Source organism: Schistocerca cancellata, chromosome 3 (assembly GCF_023864275.1).
Source record: "Schistocerca cancellata isolate TAMUIC-IGC-003103 chromosome 3, iqSchCanc2.1, whole genome shotgun sequence".
Taxonomy (NCBI): Eukaryota; Metazoa; Arthropoda; class Insecta; order Orthoptera; family Acrididae; genus Schistocerca; species Schistocerca cancellata.
Window position 1 is genome coordinate 121,737,761 of NC_064628.1, and position 23,229 is coordinate 121,760,989.

General features: G+C 39.3%; 1 protein-coding gene across 2 annotated transcripts in view; it reads right to left on the reverse strand.

Moving 5' to 3' along the window:
• Positions 1 to 23,089, reverse strand: part of LOC126177146 (UV-stimulated scaffold protein A-like) — a 126,205-nt gene extending 103,116 nt beyond the window's left edge. The window contains exons 1-3 of one of the 2 annotated variants that reach the window (XM_049924418.1): positions 22,809 to 23,089; positions 22,521 to 22,619; positions 20,138 to 20,282 (exon numbers count right to left, since the gene is read on the reverse strand). In XM_049924418.1, coding sequence (XP_049780375.1) covers positions 20,138 to 20,259 — 122 coding nt within the window. In that variant the 5' untranslated portion in view covers positions 20,260 to 20,282; positions 22,521 to 22,619; positions 22,809 to 23,089. Of the gene's footprint in view, positions 1 to 20,137; positions 20,324 to 22,520; positions 22,620 to 22,808 lie in introns of those variants that run through there. The other variant, XM_049924419.1, reaches the window with a different exon arrangement.
• Between the last annotated feature and the right edge of the window lie 140 nt (positions 23,090 to 23,229).

Sequence of the window (23,229 nt, forward strand, 5' to 3'; positions counted from 1 at the left end):
CCTGCCATGGCGATTTTTCACAACTCAGACCATACCTTCTGAACTCCACACAGAGGGACCAATAGCAATTGGGAAGGAATCAGTTCAAACAATCACCCCTCCATAGGGCTGGCCTTTACCTCGGGAGTAACGCATTACTCAGTCGCTCTTTATCCGTCAAATGCATGAGCTGGTCTTCTGGCACACACAGGCTGGAAGAAAGGCAAAAAGGGGGGCCTTAAATGCTGAAGCACAGGAAGGACAGGAGAAGTCGGAACAAGAAATGAGGAAAAGACAAAACAAAATCCACCCAAGTCTTCTAATTCTTTCACACATTTTGATTTCCCAACTGTACACAACACTTGGTCCCCAAGGGAGGAGAGAAAGAATAGGAGGGCAGACATGCAGGACAGAAAAGAAAGGAGTACTGCAAGGGCAGAGGCCCCCTATATGCCAAGCATATATTCACAAAAGACTTGCAAGTCCCCTGCGTCAGGGGGGTGGGGGGGTGGGGGATTGGAGCGTGTGTTATCACTTGTACAAAGTTCATCTCTGAAGCTAATAAGTGACCCACATGATGAGTTGACCAACCATTATAATATATAAAATGGTATACTATTCCATCAAAAAAAGTACTGGGTGACAACTGATGTATTTGTGTATTGTCACAGTCGTTTTTACAATCTGATCTAGTACACCCACAATAGATGAGGGCAGTTTGGAATTTAAAAGTGCACCAGGAAAATTTCCAATTACTATTATTACCCTAACCTCAAAAAGAGGGTGTGTAATTTGGTAAGGAAATGTGTTACATGTCATAAGGCCAAACATACTAATGTATCCACGAAAACTGAACCTCATCCAATAATTCCCATAAAACCATTAGAATTAACATCATCAACAGACATCTGTGGGCCCCTCCCGGCCACTTGCTGGGGTGTAAAGCACTTAACAGCAGTCCATGTAGTGTTCTCCAAATACTTAAAATTATTTACAAGTAAAACTACCACTTTCACCCTGATTATCAGGAGAATAATGACTGATTATATAGCAAATGATGGAAAACCAAAGGCTTACTGTCTGATAACGCATCACATTTTGTCAGCGCAAAATGGAAGCAATTTCTACAAGAACAAGAGATAACTCAAGTATTGACTTCTCGATTCCATCCATAAAGTAGCCCAGTTGAAAGGGTGTTCAAGTAGCTTAATAAATTCATCAGAATTTATGCTCACAGGCAACATACAAAATGGGGCAAGTACGTTCAGCCGTTTGAAGAAGTGTTTAATAATTTACCACACACTTCAACAGGTTATACCCCACAAGAGAAGACGGTCGGGCCAACCCAATTCCAAAGTTACATCAACTGGAACCAGATGTAAGTACAAAAATAAATAGTACATTAGTGCACCTCACCAAGGAGGCTGACACTTGAAAAGCCAAATACAATTACAAAAACTGACTTAAGTTCAAACCTATGCCATAGGTGAATGAACTAGTCTTGTTGAGGACTCTTCCGAAGTTGTCCAGCATAAATGGCCAAACTAAGAAATGGCAATTGCTTCATTCTGGGCTTTACCAGCTAACAGGGGTAATCTTGTGGGAGGGGGGCAGCTACAGACTAACTTTTACCATAACAGTGAACATGAAAGGGTTATGTCCTTCTAAGGATTTGAAAAAGTATATTGAATAATGTTGTTTGTCTTTAATACACAGATATATGGTTTTAATATTTTCTTTTAGTTCTCATGTCTCATGATGTTTGGTACTTCTTATCCTAGTTAGCCCATAGTAGTACCTAGTAACCACTAATAATTTGTAATAGTAAGAATATTAATGTACTCAAGATTAAATCTCATTTGACCATTAGGAAAATTCTGATAAAGATTCTAAGCAACAAGATGTTGCACATTAAGCTTATTTGACATCAGTAGTAATAATAAAGTAATGTTTGCTATCCTCAAACCTAGTAGATGTAGCAGAATTAATATTTATCCATTGGATCCAAACATTTGTATAATAATGTACCCAGGTACGGACTGTACTGTCTGAATGCATTTTAGTGTAAACGGAAATGTACTGTGGACTGTTAAAGTACAACTTATTATCAGTGAATAGCTCTGTAACTGCATGAAGCACTTTTTTCTAATTTGAATAAAGTTAGGTCAATGTAAACCCAAAAGCAGTATTTGTGGCATTTTTAAAAAAAAAAAAGAAAAAAAGGGAACACGCACATGTGCCCTGAGTAATTCAGTAAACGAATGCAAAATACATTAAATGGAACATTTGCTACAACACACACAGTCTTTGTGAAATCAGGCCAGAGCTATGCATAAGTAATTCCAAGTCAATAGGAGTGAAGTGTACAAGCAAACAGGCTAAGAAGCCAAACTTCTAACATCCCATAACGTTCATGGTTGAAAGAAAAGCACAATTCAACTGAAAATGTGAAGATAAATAGGATGCTATGTTAAAATGCATTGTTTGAAATTGTGAATCCCGAGTCTCAGCCTGTGTCTAATGTGAAAACTGTGGTTATTTCCCATAGAGCAACGCATCAACGGACAGAAATTAGCTGATGTGGTGCGACTCTTGTGTCAGACTGTTCCAGTGAGCGAATGAACTGACATTATGGATTCTGGGCATTTTGTTGCACAGTGAATCGTGGTGCAAGCATAAAAAATATGCCCGTGGGAAAGTGTGGGATGCATGATGGACCAAATACAGTTTTTTGCTTGGCATCCGTAAATTAAACCATCTATGGCCAGTTGGTGAAATGTATGAACATTGTGTGGCAACATTACATGAAAGCGGAATGAACTGACAAGATTAGCAAAAGACAACCATGGACAACACACAGAGTTGAAACGACACAAACAGTGAACGTCCTCATAGTGTACTAATGTGATTATGTGCCATGTTTCTTACAGCTATAAACCATTTGCATTTTAGTAGAATGCTGATACTGCCAACATTATTTGCATGTACTCAATCCAGGTGAAGTGAAGGACATAGCTGACTACTGCATTGCCAGCCTTCATGTACAAGCACAACCAGTGAATCGTGGTGCAAGCATAAAAAATATGCCCGTGGGAAAGTGTGGGATGCATGATGGACCAAATACAGTTTTTTGCTTGGCATCCGTAAATTAAACCATCTATGGCCAGTTGGTGAAATGTATGAACATTGTGTGGCAACATTACATGAAAGCGGAATGAACTGACAAGATTAGCAAAAGACAACCATGGACAACACACAGAGTTGAAACGACACAAATAGTGAACGTCCTCATAGTGTACTAATGTGATTATGTGCCATGTTTCTTACAGCTATAAACCATTTGCATTTTAGTAGAATGCTGATACTGCCAACGTTATTTGCATGTACTCAATCCAGGTGAAGTGAAGGACATAGCTGACTACTGCATTGCCAGCCTTCATGTACAAGCACAACCAGTCAATCCTCCACCATATGTAACCTCACCCGCCAAACTCACCACTGCGACTACGCGTGCCATCATGGGCATGTGATCATTGAGCTGGAGGAGGAGGCATTGCAGCCTGCTGTTTACATAGCAAGCATTGTAGCAGCATAACCATGAATACAAACTGTCAAACTATTTCAATGTATTAGATGTTTGGTGATGTTCAAAACATGAAAGGGTAGTTGTACAAATCTAGATTCTCCATACATGTCTCCGTGTTTTTCTGTTTAGTATGTAAAGAATATGACTGATTTCATTTGTTTCCAATTGTAACGTACTGATGTAGCATGTCAAGTAACCAGAAAAAGGATGCAATGAGCACATCAACAACTGACCTGTAATGTCAACCTCGTGAAATTAAAAACAAGCGAAACACAGATATTGACAGTCTGAAGTCTTCCGTCCAGGTTTTTGACTGCTGGAGGTTTTTTCCTCTGGCCATGCCAAATGGGAAAACTTAATAACTTTCGTCCCTAGCAAATGTGACACGTACCAGACTAAAAGTATTGATTAATAATAATAATAATAATAATAATAATAATAAATAATAATAATAATAATAATAATAATAATAATAATAATAGTTCATTTACAAACTTAGTGAATTATTATTCTGTATAATGTAACCACAAGGGTGGTTTGAAAAGTTCTCGAAACAGAATAGAAAAAAGAACTTACATCACTAAAACTTTTTTTATTTATTTATTTTTTTTTTCAATGTAGATTAATGCACTTGGTCCAACAATGTCCCTGTGCCTTGACCCCATCTCAAAAATGAGTTTCCTCCATGCCTGCAAAATAGTTGTCAACTCTGGCTATCAATTCTTTGTTTGAAGTGAATCTTCATCCATAAAAAAAAAATTTCAGTTTTGGGAAGAGATGGAAGTCTGGCGGAGCCATATCACATGAATAAGGCAGCTGTGTCAACAATTCAATTCATACCTTAGTGTAATTGTGCCATGGCAATGGCACATGTGCAGGCGCGCATTGTTTGATGGAAGATGACTTTCTTCCTTGCTAAATCCGGCCTCTTTTCGTGTATCCTTTGTTGCAATTTGTCCAAGAGGTTAGCATAGTATTCTCCAGTAATTGTTTGCCCAGTGGGGAGGTAATCTACAAACAGAATCCCCTTTGCATCTCAGAACACTGATGCCATGACCTTTCCCGCAGAAGGAACTGTCTTTGCTTTCTATGGTGGTGGAGAATCAGCATGTTTCCACTGCTCTGGCTGTTGTTTTGTCTCTGGGTTATAGTAGTGCACCCAAGTTTCATCTGTGGTCACAAACCAGTGCTAAACATCTTGTTCGTTTCTCCCAAAACAGGACAATCATTGTTCTGATATGTCCATTCTCATTAGTTTTTGATCCAGTGTCAAGAGTTATGGCATCCTTCTTGCAGATAATTTTTTTTCATTTCTAATTCTTCAGTTAAAATGTGATGTACCTTTCAGATGGCATCTGGCAAGCATGAGCAATTTCACGCACTTTCAATCAGTAATCCTCCACGACCACTTTGTGCACTTTTGCAATGATTTCTGGATTAGTGAAACATCTTATCCGACCACTGTGCGGATCATCATCTAAGCTCTCCCGACCAAATTTAAGTTCAGGAGCAGAGTCCCCCAGTGTATTCCGGAAATCGGCATGAATGTCCTTTGCTTTCATACCTTTCTTTACAAAGTACTTAATCACTGCTCAAATCTCAATTTTTTTTCTCGAATATCAATTTACTTCCATCTTCACAAATCACTACACGGGAACAACAATAGAGCAACATCACCGCCACAGCTTTGTTCCAAGAGCACTGACGTGGCACAACTTGTGTTATGCTAAACAACGGCGTGTGACAGTGACAGAACATTGTTGAAAGTAATGTGGGCAAAGATTCTTATAAACCTTCTATTTTATGTTAACTTTTGTTCATTCTGATTCAGCTACTGTGCTTAGAGAGAGAGAGAGAGAGAGAGAGAGAGAGAGAGAGCACATCTCTGTATCAGAATATCTGATTAAACGATGGGATTATCATCTTGTTGAAGCTGTATGTATCTTGTAAGTGTATTTGATGCAGTCAAATACTATATCAATTGTTAATTTCAAGTTGTTATGGTTTCCTTTACGTTCACTTCCTCCTGTAATATGGAATCGAATGATAAGAAACCGTCTAGCTTTGCGGTTAAAGCATTGTTGGTTAGCGGACACTAGCGCCATTACACCAGAACAACTTAATTTATAATACTATGGACGTCACCTGATAAATGTAGAAGCTCTATTTATATTATTTAAGAGAGAAAGCTATACTGATGGTTTTTGATGAATAGAGTATTAACTGAAATAGTTTCTTTGATGAGAACATGTACTGCTCCAATTTGGTTAGTCTTGCCATGAAATAAATTTGTAAAATAATCTCTGAACAAATCTATATGATAAGCTAATGAATTAATGACCCATTTGAAAGCATAACATGATATTTTCAAAGGCCAGCATTTCCTATAAATTTATATGTAGTGCTGGTGGCTTCTCCCATAGCACAAAAGTAGGGCAAAGTGTAGTGCTTAAAATGCACTGCGATTTAATAGTACTGGGCATGCGACTTACTTGCAAATAGTGTCACAACATATAAACAACTTTAAGAAATTTTCTTTACCTATGTAATGAATGATTACTATTTTTTGCTGTGGCTAACTGCCCATTGCTACTAATACTTTTACGCATAACATGACACAACCAATAATATCAAGCCGGGCAATGGCTGCATGTGTGAAATCGCATATTCTTGCACAATAAGCTATTTGTCAACATCAATAAAGAGAAAAGGGAAGCAGTCAGTAAACTCTCTTCTTCCAGTATCATGACTATGATACACACTATTAGGATTAAAAAGCAGCCTTCTTTCCCTTATGAAACTCATCAGGGAGAACATATATTCTGCAGTGGATATGAGGATTTCGAGTTCCTTAAATAGATATCTACAAGTGACTCTAGAGTGGACTCCACTCATGATACTTACGTCTTTTGTCTGCGCATATAGCACTTTTCTAGCTAATCTCCCCAAAATAAGTTTCCATATGCCGTAATGGTATGAAAATAACCATCAGCTGACTTAATATTTCCCACACTGCTATAAGAACAAACAATGCATAAATATGTTGCAGAACAGAGTTTTCTTTAGAGTTTTCTTTACACAGATCCCAAATGTCCAGGAAGGCTCGTATGAAGTTGATGTACCTTTCCTACTCATGGCGTGCATCATTTCACAGATAGCAAATGCATACCATTCACAGGACCACTGAAACGGCCCCCTGGTGCACTCTGGTGAGCCGCAAAGGAAAAAATATTATTTAAGCGATCACAAACAAGTGCTCAGCCTATACTGTATCCCCTATTACTGTTGTCCAGCCATGTTGCTCTATAGAGTACTACGTTTGTTCCTGCTATAGCAAACCTGGGAACGAGAGAGGGTTATGTTTTTTCTGCCTGTTAGTGTCAGTGCAAAATCACCCAACAAACATCTTGATGGAAGAAGTACTCCAACATATCACTGACCGGCAGCTAGCTTTCGCAGAACGGCAGGCTCTCACCACTGCTCGCAGTCAGGTGGCCTCTGTGTGTTCACATCAGCTTACTCTCCCATCAGTGCAACTGTCGCCCTTTCCGGCATATGATGAAACGGCTGAAGATTGGGGCTCCTACAAGACATGGTTACACCAGCATTTCCAGGTTTCTTGTGTGGTTGATGCAAACCTGCTTAATGCTTCCTTTCTTTCCTGGCTTTTGCAGCACATTGATCAATCTTTGTGCCAACTTGCGCCTTTACAAGATCCAGCCAGCTTATCATTTGATGACATGTGCAAGCTTCTCTCAACTTATTACTGCGACAGAAAGCATGTCATTGCAACATGTGTAGAATTTTACTGTTGTCAGAAATGCCCAAACCAATCATACAAAGCCTAGACTGCAGAGTTACATGGGTTGAGCTGTCATTGTAAATTTGTCTCTAGAACCAATTATGAATCTTATGCTGATCACATGGTGTGTGACGTTATCATTCGTCTGGCCCTGGATACGGAAGTCCACGAAAAAGCACTTCATCTGAGAATCTGATGCTTGTGGATGTGCTCAATTTAGCACAGTCCTTTGAAGTGTCATAGGTCACAGCCACACAGATTGCTGTGTGGGAGGAGGTATCTGAAGTTGCTCAGTCAACCCCTGTTAGGCACACTGCAAGTGTTCAGGATGATGGTGAAACCGTTGCAGCAGTACAAGCTCCTACTCAGTGTCACATGGGGCAGCATCGGTTACGGCCACAGCACAACAGGCCACGTCACAGCAGCAGATGCATGACCTCCCCTCCCCCTTCTGTCTCGCCCATACTGCTTTGTCCAACAGGCATGCTGCATGCCCTAAGTGTTGGGCTGTTTGCAACAAGGGTTAAAAGAAAGGCCAAATTGCATCAGTGTGTTACTCCTCTTCAAACATGGTGAACACAGTGGTACCGATTGACATAAATTCTCTCTACAATGGCTGTCTCCCCAAACACATTGTTTACCGACTTGATAGTTTTAAATAGACTGCTAAAAATGCAAGTGGTCACAGGAGTTGCAGTGACTTCAGTAAATGCACAAACATATGTGGGCCTGGGCTCCCTCCCCTCACACAGGTGTCAAGGAAGTTGGTTAGCTACAATAAACAACAGATTCCAATCCTAGGTCAATTTTCCGCTCCTGTCTCTTACAAATCTGTTGTCTGCCTTCTCACCTCCATTGCTGTGGATCACTCCCATACTGCAGATGTGTTTGGGTTAGATGTGTTTATCGCTTACGGTTTCTCCACTGTCGATGAGGTAAATTTATTGTCATATCATGTTCTGTATCAGCAATTGGAGTCCCTCTACTCTGAGTTTTCATTTCTGTTTCCCCTGGGCTTGGTAGTGCTACCAGTTTTCAGGCCTCATTACCACAAAACAGTCCACCCGCCCTCATTTTTTTCAGGCACGACAAGTACCTGTCACACTGCGCAACTGTGTCAAGGGTAAATTAGGCCATCTGGCGCCGCTCAATGTCATCCAGTCTATTTCTTCCAGGTAACTGGCTACACCAATGGTCACTGAGAGACTAATGAGTCAGCTTCGCCTCTACGGTGACTTCAGTATCGCGATTAATGCACAGTCCATGTAAGATACATATCTTTTGCTCCACTCTGATGAGTTGCTTGCAAAATTATGAGGCAGGCAATACTTTTCCCAAGATTTATTTGTTAGAAGCACACCTCCAGCTCTCCCTGGACAAGGCCACTAGGTGCCTTCTTGATGTCAATATACTATTCAGTCTATAGCAATATAAGCACCCGCCTTTTTACATCACTAGCGCATCCACAATTTTTCACTTTTTTTTAGAAGGGCTGACAGTCTCTGTGCATCACATCACATCATTGTTTTGGGTTCTTCCACCAACAATTACCTTAGCAATCTCCAATCGCTTTTCTCCGTTATGCAGTCTGTGGGCATCAAGTGCAATCTTCACAAATCTCAATTTTTTCAGCCGTCAATTGAGTACCCAGGTTTGAGGTTTCTTGCACAGGGGTCAAGCCATTGTGTCATCATTTCCCACCCCCTAGAAGGGGTGATGTGCATGATTTCAGAGATTGTGCATCCACAAAGTGTACAGGCTCACTTAAAGAGGCCACCTGGGTCAGCCCCCTGTTGTGCTCCGCTTAATTGTCAAGTAAACAGTTTCATTTATGCGATCGCAAGCAAGTGCTCGGCCTGTTCTCTACCCTGTATTACCATTGTCCAGACAATGTGTTCGGTGCCGCCCGCAATCTGTATATTACATGTTGCTCTACAAAGTACTATGTCCCATAAATCGTGTTTGGTCTTGCTTTGGCTTATATGTCAAAGGGACTTGTAATGTACCCTCCAGCTGTGTAAGGCATTAAGAGTTCAGTTACACTCTTGGGGAAGCAAGTGACAAGTCCCCTAGTTTCTAGAGCCAACACACAATGCTTCACGAATATGAAACAGCAATTGACGAAATTACCCCTTTTTGCAGATGATGGTAGTGTTATAATCAATTCAAGCATACATACAGCTACAGAAGAAATGGTAAACAAAGTTCTTAAAAGTATTATTGATTGGTTTTTCTCGTGATTTTCTCACCCTCAATTTTAAAAAGACACAACCTATTTATTTCAGAACATGTAGGGGTACTAAACAAATGATATTTGTTAACACTTTGTGAGGAAATAATAAAAAGGGCAGAAATTCAAATTCTTAGGTGACCATAGTGACAAGAACTTAAACTGGAAAAAAATATTTTGGAACTCCAAAAACAACTTAGTTTAGCAACATTTGCACTGCGAATTATTGTGAATCTTGGCGATAGACAAATTGGTAGGTTGACATGTTTTGCATATTTTCACTCGATAATGTCATATGGAATAATGTTTTGGGGTAACTCATTTTAAGAAAGATAGTCTTTGTTGCTCAAAAACACGCTGTAAGAATAATATGTGGCACTCACCCACCATCATCTTGTAGACAACTGTTTAAGGAGTTGGGTATTCTGATTACTGTTTCATAGCTCAACTTAAAAAATTCCTTCATGAAGTCTGTTGTAAATAATGCACTGCAGTTTAAAAGGTACAATGATCTACATAATTGCAATAACAGAAGAAAAAATGACATTCATTGCCCCACATCAAGGTGTTGTCTTTAGCACAAAGAGATTTGCACAACACCGCAATAAAATTTTTTGATATTTTACCAAGTAATATAAAATGTCTGACAGACAACAAAGCAAAATTTGTAAACAAAGTCAAAAAGTTTTTCCTTGACAACATCTTTTATTCGACAGAAGAATTGTAGGTAGGTAGGAATTACTAATTCACATCTGTATATTTAATAATAATAATAATAATAATAATAATAATAATAACAGATCAAAATCATAATAATAAAAAAAACCTATGCATTTTTCAGCATTTGGCCATATTTATCCTGTGATATGAATGTAAAATGGCTCCTTTTACATCATTACAATTTATCATACGAATGACCCATGGAACATGAAACAACTAACTAATTAACTAACAGAGCAGGTTCAATGTATACCTTGGACAAAGTGCCTCCAGATCTCTGAAACTGAAAAAGAAATCATTCTCTCCCAACATTCTCTTTATGATTCCAGAATTTGGGCTCCTGCATATTGCTAACAAGTTTCCTGGGCCACTTAATTAACACAAGTTAACAGCACCCCCATCCTAGCTAAATATCCTTGTGGTTGACCTTCATACTATAGTGGGGTGAATAAGAGGTAAAAGTCTAGATCAGAGCCAGTGGTGTACTCAAGTGTTGCATGCACTAATGATATTGGCATTCACCGTGAGGTATAATGGAAAGAAAAGATGGTGCGTCTGCTGCTGGGTCTACATAGTCAATGAGAGAGCAGCAGGCAGATGATATGTTTGAAGGAATACTGTCACAGTGTCACGTCAATTTATCACAAACTCTGAAATTGTAATACATTCAGAATAAACCAGCAAATATTTTGACAGTGAAGATTATTAATTTAATTTAATTTAAGCTGTGCTATTAGTTGTCAACCTAACCAAACCTGATAATTCACAATCATTTTTCACAATCATTGGTTTCACTTCTCATAACAAAACTATCACATTCCAATCCAACCTAAACCTTGCACTAAGCGACAGATCAATTTGTCACCACCACCAGCCTTTTTAGCTTTCTTGTTCATTGGTTTCATTAACTCACAACAAAAGTGTAACACTCCAACTTAACCATAACTACATAGTCCATTATGACCTTGGAAAAAAAGGAGTCAAATATTTGTGACAATGATGATTTAAAATTTAACTGTGGTGCATTTCACTCACAGCAATAAGCTGTGCTATTAGGTCCCAGCCAAACCATGATCTCATAATTCATGTCATATTGGGGGTGAAAAACAGTCAAATACTTTTGACAACAGCAAAGAAGAGAACGGTTTCTGTTTCAGCGCTACAAATTCATTTTCTTGCCTTTCATTGGTTACATGAAAGTAACATCCAAATGGCTCGGAAAAACTGACAGGTTACCAACCTATCACGCAAAAATAGACTGAATTCATTAACTCCTATCCCACCCATCTCCTACTTTCTCCAGTTACTGTATATGTTTTTGCTCTTCCAACAAGAAAGACTGTAAATTTTTCCAGTGATGGTTTAGAGCTGCCGTCGTCAACTTATTCTTAATTGCAGAGTAATGTTCCTCAGTCAGTCATGATATTGAATATCTTTAAAAGTGACATAATTATTTTGAGATTGTGGCTATCACATTGGTAACATGATTCACCATGTTCCACACATTGTTGTGGTGTCCTAAAATGACCAGCTGTCTATAGAGCATCCAATTTGCTTTACTGACCCTCCATCGATACAACATCCTTTTAGACACCGAGTTTTCAGCTAAATAATTCCATATTGGGAAGTGATCATTTGAATGCATACTGGTATCACCTTCAAACAAGATATACAACCAGGTGAGCAAAAGAAGAGGTCAAAAGCTGAAAGCAACGGTGTCAGTTCAACCAGGGGCTCCAGCTCATAGTCTCAGATTTGACTGAAATTCAGTACACTAATTCTACCATGTGTGGAACACTTGTGTACAAAGTATTAGTTTCCCCTGCCAATTAGTTCCAGAATTATGTCTTGTGAAAGAAAGTGGCGTGACCCGGAAATTGCAACCCGCATCTGGCAATCTATCTTTAGACCCAACTTCAGGTCTTAATAACTTTGGAACTATTCCACACAGTCCAGTGAAATTTTTACAACCCAGTAACATCCATTTAGAGAACACACTCCATGAATCAAAACACCAACAACATATTTCTGAGGGAAATTAAAAAATTCCAAAATGTGACTAAAAAAATGGAATACTTTAAAAAGTACATATTGCAGGTGCCCTCTATGCCAAATATAATTCACTCAAAAAGGGTATAATTTTTTTTGTGGTAAGCTTAATGTGGCCTAAACACACATAGAACTCATCTTGCCCATATCAGTCACACAAACAGAGTTACATGCACACGAAAATACAAAAATTTGAAAAATTACCTGAAAAACGTGGATTTTCTAAGTGTGGTAGCACAAAAGGGACATGTGATATCCAAGTCAAATTTCAAACACTGCGCATGTAGACCATAATGATATATATCTCAAAATTTCAGCATGTTATTACAAGACATTTGTGTACAATGGAAGTTGACAGATGTATTTGGTGATGTGGCCATTGTACCACAACACAATTTTGTAAAAACATACCGTAAACTGTTCTGCCTCTTCTTATCCTCTCCCACAACTGTGCAAACTAAGCAAAAACATATAGACAGATTAACACAACCTATCATTAATGTTTACTGCATCTTAACTGCTAAAAACCAGTCGATTGTGCTTCGAACAGAAGTTCTCCCACACTTTAGTTACTGTACTCTGTACATTGAGTGGCAAATTGTACTATGATCCTGACATTGTGGTAGGAACTGGAACTGTCATAAGAATATGTTCAAAAGGAATCCAACACCTGTCTGCCAAATGTGGCCAATGAAATGATCTTGCTGGTCCTGCTGGTGCCATGAAGTTCACAAATACATCACCTTCTGCTTCACATCACTCTGCAACACATCCTAAGTACCATTTGTCATCATAAACAGGAATAACATAGCATCCTGGTTGTATGTTGCTGCTTTTGCTTCTGAATCCTGAGTCAGACACACTGTGAAGACACATGTTGTGCATGAACCTATAGTTATAACCGGACAGTCTGCTCATCTGCACATTGTCAGAGTCCGCTGGAGAGAAGTGATGATGGCTCCTTGTTCCTGCAACAGGTTTAACATGTTCTAGTCTGCTTTTTAGCAACTCTTTGACTGATTTCACCTCATCTTTCGAAACAGAGAATGATTGTATGCCAGAGATATTTTTCTGTACCCAGGTAAATAATTGACGAGGTGTTAGAATGTGAACCTTCTGTAGGGTGCTGCAGACTAGCTCATGATGCCATGCGCTTAATGGTAGCACCAATACATCACATACATTTTTACCACGACTTGTTGCGAAAAAACTCCATTCTGTGCGAATTTGAAAATCATGGTAATGCATGCATAAATTTTTGAGATTTTTACAGTTTTTGTACTGACTAGCTGCCCCATCACTGAAGTGTTTCGCAAAATGTATGTGAGGCAGCTTGTTTTTCACATATGCCATGACAGTGCGAATGTGGGCATGAACTGCAATGGCATCATGAATTAAACAGTCACTAAAAATGCACAGGTTCATGACAAACACATCACCTGATTCACCTCTATAGTAAATCGCAAATGGCTGGAGAGTTGCTTGACTGTTGTCCCAATGATATCCTTGGATGGCATCTTGAACTATAAATGCATAATTTTCAGAAAAGTCTAGTATTACTATAATTTCATCTAGTTTCACATGATCCTTACAAAACTGGAGATAAGTCGATTGTACTGTTGCTGTGAAGCTGTGTGTGGTCAGTTTGTCCGGTTTTTGATAATGCATTTCAACAAAATCTTCCACTGTACTTTGGTTTGTTTCAAGACTGGTGCGATCCACGTGTGTCCATTGTTTACAAGAAACAAGTTCATCGTCATCCATAAGGAGTTCACCATACAGTTTGTTATTCATGTGTTCTGCAAGATTTGCCTTACCAGGACACTTTTCACACCTGTGTATCATGCACTGGTAGGAACTGATGTCACACACTAGCAGCTTCATTGCACCTATGTAATCCAGACCAGAATCCTTTATAGCAGCAAACATCAGCTTAGCATTTTTATGGGTCTCACATACACAAACATTGTGTGTGCCCCTTGCACTTACAGGCACAACCCATTTTGGCTGAAGATTGGAAAAAGATGATAAACCTACTTTGGAACTGGGATACTTTTCCTTGAATTCTACATATAGTTCTGATATGTTGCATAGCAACAGTCTTTTTTGCATCTGTACACATACATTTCCCATTTTCACCATTACATAGTCTTTTTTTCCAGGAATTATTCGGCTGTAGTCATTATTTTCATAAAACTCCAACACTATCACCTTCATTTCTGAACTCAATTGCTTACCCTGAGCCTGCTGAAGTTGTGGAAGCACTCCTTGGGTTGCTTTTATTTTCCTAGCTTGCTTTATCATATATGTAAAAACATTGAATTCCTTTATAGTGTTGTCAATAGACCAGCTGGAAAGTGCAAGGGAAAGAATAGCTACTTTTTTCTGGCATGTGGATAAGGCACATTTTTCTTTCATATGATGCACAATTTTGTCCAAATAGAGCATTTCTGACACGATTTCTGTTCCTTTGGAGCAGATAGTTCTTCCTCTTCCACCATTAGTGTGTCAGCTATTTTGTGTTTTAATTCCATTTGAGCTTCTTGTAGTTTTCTTCTACCATAGCTGGGCCTGTCTCTTTTCCCAACTTTGTGTGTCTTCATGGGAGACAAACCAAGAGCAGTCACTGAAGTATTTAATTACTCATCCGCTGTCGTTGTAGGTGGCTAATACTCTTCGTCACTGTCATGTAAATTATCAGAATATTCTTCATTTTTTAGCAGTGTTACACACCTGGAACATAACTTTTGTCCTGGTTTCATGTTAAGTCCCATGCACTGATTCACTTTCAATACTGATTTTATATCAATTTCTCTGAGGCTACACTTCACAGTCTTCTTATGAATCGAAAATGGATCAAAACAACTTCTTTGTAGGTAAGAATACTTATCCAGAAACACTTTCATATGATGATAACAAACACTAAAGTTTCCTGGAACTGTACTTCTTGTGCCCACAGGGTGTATCCCAGATCTCCATAGCAACAAATCTTGGTCCGATTCATCCAGATCATACAGTACAAAACGGATGCCACATGTTGTTCCATATGTTGTTTTATGTCATTCAGATGCTTGTGCTCTACAAATACTGCAACTTGTTTGAACAAAAGCACCACTAGTACACTCATCTGCCTCCATATTGACTTTCCACAACAGTTCTGACCAGTCTGAACTAGAATCTTAAAAACATGAGTAACCTGTAATTGTTGCTTGTTTCCTTTGTTGTTCCTGCCCAACATTGACTCATTATGTCCCTGAAAAATAACGTTGTTTAACTTTCTGTTGCTTAATGGTTCCAAACAATTGCTGCAGCTTTATCTGAAACAAGCTGTCTGCATCATCACTATTAATTGCTATCGTGTTAAAAGAAACGTAACCAAATACATCTCTGTCAACTTTTATTGTACACAAATGCCTAGCAATAACAAGTTGAAATTTTGCCATATATTATATTATGGTCTACATATGCAGTGTTTGAAATTTGACTTGGATATCACTTGTCCCTTTTGTGCTACCACACTTGGAAAACCAATGTTTTTCAGGTAATTTTTCAAAATTTTTGTATTTTCGTGTGCATGTAACTCTGTTTGTGTGACTGCTATGGGCAAGATGAGTTCTGTGTGTGTTTAGGCTACGTTAAGCTTACCACAAAAAAAATTATACCCTTTTTGAGTGAATTATATTTGGCATAGAGGGCACCTACAATATGTACCTTTTAAAGTATTACATTTTTATAATCACATTTTGGAATTTTTTATTTTCCCTCAGAAATATGTTGTTGGTGTTTTGATTCATAGAGTGTGTTCTCTAAGTGGATGTTACTGGGTTGTAAAAATTTCACTGGACTGTGCGGAATAGTTCCAGAGTTATTAAGACCTGAAGTTGGGTCTGAAGATAGATTGCCAGTTGCAATTTCCAGGTCACGCCACCTTCTTTCACAAGCCATAATTCTGAAACTAATTGGCAGGGGGACTTAAAATATTGTACATGAGTGTTCCACACGTGGTAGCATTGGTGTGCTAAATTTCAGCGAAATCTGCGACTATCAGCTGGAACATTGTATGATTCATATTCCATGACCAGCTACTGTTCTTAACTGATAAATGGGTCTGGTGAGAGTGCAAGTGTTCAGTAACATATATATTCTACAGGCACTTCCTGTAATTTAGTGATGAATAAGTTTGGCAAGAAGTGAATTATTTGGCACAATACAGCCCATATTCATCCACATCACTGGATCATCATCTGTGCAGCTTACAGCTCACATTGTGCGGGTGAAATGCAATTTCTTAATTCAGTCTCCTTGGGGTTCCTTTGGGCAAAGAATTTTTTCCTCCTGCAAAGAGGTTTTTATTCTCAAAAACAATGAATCCTTTCATATTCCACAAAATTTTGTCATCATCTTAGCAGAGTGTTTTATCTTCAGTCAAGCCTTGATTATGAGCCAAGTTGGTGGAAGGAGCTCTCTCAGAAACAGAGTTCCTTAGTTGTATGTGAGGCCCCATTTCTGGCCTAGTTGATGTAGAATTTTTATACAGCCACAGAGCTTTTCTTCATCTAAGATTGCTCCTTTTTGTGTATCTTTGCAAATGTGAGTATAGACAGAGACAAAAATGCCTCCATATGATGGAAATTTCTAGCCAAATGCTTTTGGCCCTTGTTCTTGTCTCTGGTTTTGTTGAAGGCTCCTACAAATACATTCACTGGAATTGTGAGCATTACTTTTCAATATCCCTGATATTTGCAGCAATGCTACCCTGTGTATGTACTGCATTGTGTACTTTTGGAATAGCTCCAAAGGCACAATACACACAACTGTGGGTCACCCCACACAGAGCAAGTAAGAACAACCCACGTTCACAGGCATGTGAGCTACATTGGTGTCATACTTCATAAACCACTTCCAACACATACAAGAGGTTGGAGAACTTTTAGATTAAAGCTAAAAACCGCCTCTACTTCAGAATTATTTCTACATTGTAAGTCAATTTCTGCTGTTGGTTTTCCATTTAATCTTTTTCTGACAAAGTTACAACACATAATTTCAGTGAAGGGAATCAGTTACAAGAATGGGTGCAAAGGAAGTAATGTCGGTATGTGTTCATGTATTTATCTTTTTCGCAAAAAGTTACAATAATAGCTTCAAAGGAAGTAATGTTGGTATGTGTTCATCTTTTTAGCAACAAAGTTCCATACGCCAGTAACATTAGTTGTACTCCTGCATGATGTAAGCTAGCTGCAGGCTCTATGTTTGTAGTTAAATTGAAGGTTTGCTCTCCAAATAAAATACAGAGCAAAGTAGTGCAGAGTTTTGGCACTGGACTCTCATTCAGGGGAGCGAGTTTCAAACTCCCATCTATCTATCCTGACTTGGGTTTTCAATGGTTCCCTGAAGCAGCACAAGTGGACCCTGGGAAGCTTTCACCAAAAAGACCACAGCCGACTTTCTGCCCCATCCCCGCCTAATCCAAATACAAGTTTGTACAAGTTTTGTATACACCAATGAGCCAAAACATTATAGCCACTGTCCACTACAAGTGTGAATGCCACATAGTTGCAGGTGACACACTAAGTAAAATATATAAGGGAAGTAGAGACGAATGGAGAAGCAGACTAGTGACAATATGGTCACAAACAATGAAATCCAATGGCATAAAGGACTTTCAAAAAGGGCAAATTGTTATGATGCAGCACTTTAGAAGAAACATCTTTGAAACAGTGAAGATGGTCACCTCTTCACATGATACTGTTGTGACCATTTCTCTAAACAGGTTAAACATTGATGAAACCATAAGTATGTGTAAAGTGATGGATCTTCACAACTCATCACAGCAGAATACGTCAGCTGGCCCACACTGTAGCAAGAGAGGCAGTGATCTGATACCAAGGTACAGTGCTGATGCAGGCACAATCAGAATTCACACAATTCAGTGTACACAGTAAAATATGAGGTTCTGCAGTAGACAACCCCCTATCAGTTCAACCCCCTACGTGTTCCCACGGTGACCCAATGTAATCATCAATTAAGTTTGCAATGGGCATGGGATCATCAAGATTGGACTGTAGGTCAATGGAAAAACATAACCTGGTTGGATGAATCAGGTTTCTTGTTACACCAGGTCAATAGATGAGAACATTATTGAGGACCACATGCATCCCTTTGTGCTTTTTGTCTTCCCTGATGGTGAGGACATCTGCTATCAGATAACTGTCCTTCTCACAAGGCAAGAATCACACTAAAGTGATTTGAGGAACATGACAGAGAATTCATGCAGATGTCTTGGCCAACAACTTCATCTGAAATGAAACCAATGGAACGCATCAGATCTGTGCTCACAAATTGCTGCGATTTATTGGAATTAAATGACATCTGGCATCACATACCTCCGAAATACTACCAAAAACTTGTTGAATCCATGCCATGCCAAATCACTGATTCATTGTGTTCCAAAGGAGGTCCGACACCCTATTAATCAATGGTCATAATATTTTGGCTCAGCAGTATATGTGTACAATATACCTGTAATGTATCTGACACATCTGGGTACTATTGTGATGAATGATCAAAGCAAAATAAATAAAATAAAACATTCATTTTTTTTTTAAGATAGGCAATATGGAAATTATATAGCAACCACTATGGGCTATGTTACTTTACACACCACCTTTGCTTCATCACAAAATCCTAAAATCCTACTGCTAACCCCAGCTTCTTTTCATTCCCTCTATGGCAGACATGTCTGGAGTCTATTCTTCACACCTAGTACACCAGTTGCCAAGGCATGTCATCCAAACCAGCAACAAAGATTCTGACAATTGCAGTTTGTATACAGCTAATCCACATTTTCTACAAGTTGCCACTTCATTTCCCTTGATGATGAAAAATATGTCATTTTACTAGGGCACCTTTGAATTATGTTACAACAGTCTGTAGTTTTTGTGGACAGTGGTGGATACCTGTCTTTCTTGTCCTCATAACTGAACATGTGTTATATGCCCATCACAAACAGGTCAACCCCCTCCAATCAATGTTATTTTGGTGAGTGTGCCCAGTACACAAGCACAACTGGAAATATAAGCAATTTTCTGGGCGTCACTGAGATTGCTCGCTATCAGCAAGTTACCAAACTGGTGCGCCAACAATCTTGGTGTTGAGGTTGGCCCAGATCCCTATTCTCTAAAACACTAAATATTCCACCACAGTTAACACCCTGATATGTTCAGAGAGCATATGAATCTTAATAATGCTCTTGGTGCATCAAAAAGGCTCTCTCCCCCGAAAAATTGAGTGGTATGATACGCAAAGTTCAAACAAATTGTTCTAGTACATTCACTCCCACATAGTGCCTAACGTCACGCTGTCTGTTACGAGACAGAACAAAATTTTCCAAGAAAGCAACAAGAAACATATAAAATCATTTGAAGAAAACCATCTCTATACGAGACGTAAACCGCACTTCTAGCAAGAGGTCAAAAATTAATTCACACAGCTGGAGCGCGGATTATTACAGCCTTGCACGGAAAAAATGATAGGTCTAATTATAAGTCTTTTGCTGTACGTCGATGCAAAAAGAAATCTTAATCATCTTCTACATTCGAACTCACTATGAGGGCACGTCATAAAACAGTACAAGTGTGTAGCCCATTCTTTACATTTTGTGTGCATAGACCTAAAATTGCTATCACTTAATGACACGACTGGTGGTATTGTTGCCATACATTCCCTAGTCTTAAACAAACAAATGATTGACATAAAACTTAACAATACTCACTTGCATATCTGTTTAATTTTCTTAAGCTTTGATTCGTCCAATGTTTTCTGACCACTGTGGGTTAATATTTCAACATTCTCGGCCAACTGTCCACACATATCACTGTCCAAGCGTTCTGCCATTGCACATATAATTTTGTTAGTAACTGTTAGTCAACAGAAACCTTCGATCTTACTCGTCGGCTTTGACCCGTGACGTAAGCGTGTTGTGGTGTGTGACGTCATTACGGCGCGGAGTTTGTTTTGCGATAGTGGCGTGTTTGTAGATGGCTTGTTTTTGTTTGTGGTGCTCTCTGGTGGTGTGTTCATGGTTTTCGTTTGTTTTAATTTAATGCTCATTGCTGTACGTCGGGTGAGTTTGTTATTGAGTGTATTTGGTTGTGGTTTTTTGTTTACGAATGGATATGAAAGACCGCCTTAATAGTGTTCGGTTGAGGGCGATGATGGGCGACACAGCGTTAGAACTTATCAAGTTCTTACAACTATTCGGTTTAATCGCCGAAGTTGTTAAGTGTTCTCTTTGCCTTGAGGCGATGAAATTGGTTAAAGTTCCGGCCTCTCGGACCAGCGACGGATACATGTGGTGTTGCCGGAAAGATGGCGTATGGCGTTCTATAAGGCGTGGTACCTGGTTCGAGAAGTCTAGATTGGGCATGCGTGAGATTGTGCTTATTACATATTATTTTTGTTATAGATGCCCACAGAGTTTTTGCGCGTTTGAGACTGGTGTGAGTGAGAGGACTGTTTTAGACTGGTATTCCTTTTGTCGTGAAGTGTGTTCGGAATTTATTAAGTACAGGGGTAAGTTGGGTGGGCATGGGGTGCTTGTGGAGGTCGCAGTTTGGTAAAAGGAAGTATGGAAGGGGGAAGTCTGTGGCTGGTCTTTGGGTGTGGGGGGCTGTTGTTCACGGGGGTGGGGGTACTGAATGTGTTTTTAGGGTTGTGGAGGGGAGGTCAAAGGCTGAATTAGTGGGGTTAATTGAGGAGTATGTAGAGCCCGGGTCCACAATAGTTTCTGATGCTTTTTCTTCTTATAGGGGGTTGGGTGACAGGGGATTTAATCATTTAGTAGTGAACCACAGTCTAGAATTTAAGAATTATGATACTGGGGCTTGCACTAACACAATTGAGGGGATGTGGGGGGCGGTTAAGTCAGTTCTTGGGAGGGGGAAGAGGCGCTCTTCCAACCTTCAGTCTCATTTAGATGAGTACTGTTGGCGGAAGAGTGTCCCAGAGGCCTATTGCATTTTTCGGGTTTTTTTAAGGGCTGTGGGTAAAATGTATAGGCCGAAAGTGGTTAGTTAGGGTGCATTTGTGTGTGATTGTGGTGGCCAATCTAGTTTCTGGGGCTGGAACTTTTTTGAGGTAAGTTCCGTTTTTTTTGTTTTTGATGTATGTTTTGTGTCAACAGAAATATCTGATCTCACGCGTCGGCTTTGACCCGTGACGTTAGGGACCTACACATTGATCTGTAGCGTAGCACTGAATACGAGGTTCGGTTGGGAGTTTTTTTTTTGGCAGGGGGGGGGGGGTCAGGGGGGGGCGCAGCCCCCCCCTGCCTGGCTTCGAGTACCACTTGTTTATTATTATCTTTGTTTGCTATCAATGTTAGCAGATTGTTCTTGTGAAACCTTTGTGTCGTTTATGGTCAGGTCAACGGAATTGTTCGATCGTAATTTATGTGATCGCAAGCTGTTGTAGATGTATGTAGGTGTAAGGGAAGTGTTGGTTTTTTAGGTTGGTGTTGGGGGATGTGATCGGTAGGTTCTGTTGAGCTATATAGGTCAATGGAAGTGTTCGATCGTAATTTATGTGATCGGGAGCTGTTGTAGATGTATGTAGGTGTAAGGGAAGTGTTGGTTTTTAAGTTTTGTATTGGGGGATGTGATCGGTAGGTTGTGTTGAGCTACATAGGTCAACGGAAGTGTTCGATCGTAATTTATGTGATCGGGAGCTGTTGTAGATGTATGTAGGTGTAAGGGAAGTGTTGGTTTTTTAGTTTTGTATTGGGGGATGTGATCGGTAGGTTCTGTTGAGCTATATAGGTCAAGGGAAGTGTCCGATTCTGGATAGGAATGTGTTTTTTTGTATTTGGTCAGTTTTGTAATGTTGATTTATTTCGTTGTATTGCGTGGTTTTGTATGGCGGTCAGTGGCTACATTTGTGTATATTTAGTTTGTCCCCATCCAAAAACCCCTAATTTCCCACGCTTGTCCCGTTAGAGTCATTAGGCTTTTTGTGAAACTTGTGTATTTCAGTGTTTATAATACGTATGCGATGTTTTTATATCCGCCATATTGGAATTGTTGTTTATGGTCGTTTCCGCTACATTTGTGACGTCATGGGTCAAAGCTGACGGGTTAGATCAGACGCTTCTGTATTTCCTATTAATGTTAGGCGCTTTCATTTCTAACTATCTGACTGGTTGGTCATGGTTTTCTTTTAAGCAGGTTCCACTCGATTTGTCTTATCTGTGATGTAATCTGAAAAATTGAGCACTCTTGAAGATGTACTTATCCAGCAATTCCGTGTACATATGCAACAGCAATGTTGTAGTTGACAGTTCTTATACACATCTCAAATACAGAAAACTTGACTCTACGGTGGAACGAAACCGCAATTATTCGTCTCCTTCTCAAAATGCGAAACAGTCATAAATTATATATACATACATTGACAAAAAACCAACGATCAGTTTCGCCCACTGTTATTGTTGTCATTTGCTACGTAGAAAAAAAAATCATGACATATCTTAGAGGTCGATTAACACAGAACGGAACGGAATACACTGTCACCATTAAAGTGGTGTATTCACACTAGAAATAGTGAAGTGAAGTGAACGTCAGAATATATCACACTTATGGAACTAGCAATGATAAAGTTTATTAATAGCCCATAGAACGGATGCTCTTCATCAGTTTTGCATGGTAAACTGCTGAGAAGTGAAACATTTCAAAACATCGACATTTCTTTGCTAAAGCAAATATGCACATTCACAAACGTCAAACAATGTTTATAAGGGAATACAAACAGCCAATCTTTTACCCTATCCATTGTTTTTCCCTACATAGCATATTATGACAGAAACAACAC